This window comes from Coenobita brevimanus, chromosome 2 (genome assembly GCF_032717465.1).
Source record: "Coenobita brevimanus isolate Jiangsu-jjx chromosome 2, ASM3271746v2, whole genome shotgun sequence".
Classification (NCBI taxonomy): domain Eukaryota; kingdom Metazoa; phylum Arthropoda; class Malacostraca; order Decapoda; family Coenobitidae; genus Coenobita; species Coenobita brevimanus.
The window spans coordinates 354229-357500 of NC_136955.1; the positions used below are offsets into that span (position 1 = coordinate 354229).

The 3272-nt window shown below is 45.1% G+C and overlaps 1 protein-coding gene across 1 annotated transcript in view; it reads left to right on the forward strand.

The window, feature by feature from the left end:
* The window catches only part of LOC145390956 (neprilysin-1-like), a 29608-nt gene continuing 26336 nt past the window's right edge, over nt 1-3272 (forward strand). The window contains exon 1 of the mRNA XM_080265696.1: nt 1-413. Within this exon, the coding sequence (XP_080121822.1) occupies nt 1-413 (413 nt within the window). The remainder of the gene's footprint in view (nt 414-3272) is intronic.

Here is a 3272-nt window from a genome sequence, read left to right on the forward strand (position 1 = left end):
ATGGCGCGAAGCTCCAGCAACGGTCAGGCTTCCAGTTCTTCCAGCGGAGACAGCAAAGCGTCCAGAACGGGTATGAGCAAGAAAAAGAAGAAATTCGGCGTCTTCAAGAGTCCCCTACCGAAGAACCTCAAGGAGAACTCAAGGGCAGAGCTCCTGGGAACCTGTAACGACGAGGTACCATCGCCAAAAGACCAGTTAACCACAACTACCAGCATCTCCACCGCAACTACCACAACCACCATCAACAACCCCGATGGTGAGAGTGAGAGCAAAGACTCGTGTACCTCGCCCTCGGCCTACTATCCCGAGGTGTTCCTTGTGGACGCATCGACGGCTGAGTCTGGGTGTAGGAAGGATGGTGTTTGCTGTAACGGGACGACGCCAAATGGGGTCAAGGTGCTGAGATCACAGAGGTCAGTGAGCTGTGGCTGTTTTACTCTCTTCACTGTAACCTGACCTAAAATTGCCGTCTCTCCATCTTGAATGTTGAGTAAAATCGCCATCTCTCCATCTTCAATGCTGTGTAGTTGTCATATTCGTTTTATTTGGTCTAGAATTGCCATCTCTTCTTGAATGCTAAGCTATTCACGAAGAAGTGCTATGGAAAGAAGGTCAATCAGTGCAGTAGTAGCAGTGGCTTTGTTTTCAGGCTGAGTGCTTCTGCCTAAAGATCTCTCCACTCTGAGGGCTTTATGGCAGGGTCGTATTAAGAGAGGCCTTGAAGATTCCATAACACCTCTTCCTTAGCGATTTATTCTGCACATTACACCTCAGCCTACTCTCTTATGATACTGATGCGAACTATATTAATACTGGAACGATCTAAATAGAATGTTAAGGTGTAAATAACAGTAAATAGATTAATAAATAAAATCGCTCACGAGCAGATACGTCTTATAAATCATAAAGTATTGACGCTGTTCTGACGCAAATTAGTCTGCTCATGTAGGTCCAAAAAATAAACTGGAAGAACACCCTCCGTCACTGAAAAACGTCCTAAGCAAACGTTTTTCTGTCACCAACGTTTTGAGACAATGAGGAAAGCCTGGCCAAGCACGTAACCCAATGAATTAGGATGCTGTGCTAATAAACGTTCTTTGTAAACGTTCCTCTCCCATTTACACTACTATAAGGAAGTGAGAAAACGTTTGCCCAGTTCTTGACCCATTGAAGTAGCAAACGTTCCAGGCAAACGTTTCTCACTCACCAACGTTTCATAGGTCAAGAAAATAGGAATATTTTTGCCCAATTATTATCCCAACGTATCAAATAATTCACTTCACGATTTGCTCAATGGAGGTCTTGGTGCGGAGAGGCCTTAAGTGGATGAGAACTTGCGGGGCATAAACTCTAGGTGGTTCTGTAAGTGGATCTGTTTGAGAGTGGAATGACTTGATGTGGATTAGTCTTCTGAACTCTGATTATAAGTGCATTCTACACACACACACACACACACACACACACACACACACACACACACATATATATATATACAGTATATATATATACTATTCTATTTCTCTATCTATCTACCTATCTATCTATTGCCACATGAAATTCGTATCGTCCAATAATTTAAACATTCAACCCAGCGCCTTGCCCTCTCCGCTATCGCGACACATCAGAGTGCTCGATACTGCACTACGTTTGTCTCCCCGCCTCCCCTCCCCGCCAAGACTGACAACCCAATTTACCGAAGCAAAAACACATACCAGAGGCGGGGAAGGGAGATATTTGGTGAGGAATTATTGCTGTCAGGAGGGTGCAGAAGGAGGGCTATATGTTTTTCGTGGTGATTTCATGGGAGGTGGTGTGTGGGTGGTGATGGTGGTGGTGGTGAGGGTGGTGGTGATGTGGGAGAAGTAACGTTTTGGTGATGATTTCTTGAAAGGGTGGTGTGCGTGTGATGGTGATGGTGGTGGTGGTGATGGTGATGGTGGTGGTGGTGGTGGTGGGGGTGGTGGTGATGTGGGAGAAGTAATGTTTTGGTGGTGATTACCTGAGAGTGGTGTGGGTGGGAGTGTGGGTGCGTTGATGATGATGATGGTGGTGGACATGGGTGGTGGTAGTGATGTGGGTTTGTGATGATGATGATGATGATGATGATGATGATGATGGCTGGAGCGCCCTAACCCGCTAGAGCACCAGGCGACATTTAGTTATATGTTCAAAACTGAGAGCAATAAATAGAATCTTGGTAACAGAGGGACATTTGGCTTGTCACTCAGTGTAGGGTCACCTGAGGGCAGTACTACATCGAGTGAGTGGATGGTGGGCGTCCCCCATATAAATGATGGCATTACAAGGTTCATCATGATATATGTACGTGGAGCCGCGTGGTTATATCAGTGCCACCACGTGAAGGCGACCCTCACCAGCGATGTGTGATATAAATTGACAAGCATCATCAGCGTAATTAACAAGCCATGATATCAGCTGTCATAAATACACACAGTCTAATATTTCACGCGGAAAATTCAATTGATAAATATTGTCACTGTGAATATTATAACTGTGGAGAGAGGGGCCTTCACGTGGTGGCACTAACATAAACAGGAAGAGAGGAGCGGGGTTAACTTCCTGGCTATACAAACGTCCTCCAGTCCCCTCCAGCCTGCAGTCCACTGGGGTCACATTTTAGAACCAGCGGCCACAACAATAACAGTATAAATATATATATATAACTGCGCCATTCCCCCCCGAATGTTCAGTGATATTTTGGAACAGAGAGTAGTAAATGTGTGTGTGTGTGTGTGTGTGTGTGTGTGTGTGTGTGTGTGTGTGTGTGTGTGTGTGTGTGTGTGTGTGTGTGTGTGTGTGTGTTTTAATGCTGAGATTGTTAGAACATTATTTTAAAGGGAAGCACAAGTGCAAATAAACATTTTTGTCATGAAAGGCTTTAAAAAAAAATGACACATTCACTCAGTGTATATGGATAGATAAATCTCTCTCTCTCTCTCTCTCTCTCTCTCTCTCTCTCTCTCTCTCTCTCTCTTTATATACGAGGTGTCAGTGTATGTGAAGGTCGTTTCGCTGATATGGGGGTCATTCCACGCCGTATAGGGGATGGGCTAGCACTCCCATCTACGACAGAGCCACTCAACACACTACCGAATTAACCCGTTACCAAATGTACACCCATGAGCAAAAGTTCATACACAGCCCCCTGCCAGCATTGCCCTGCCCTCCATATGTACAGTCGAGGTCATAAATATCGTTCCACTTCCTGGCCGAATAATTATGGAACACTCTCGTAATATTCTGGGAAGTTT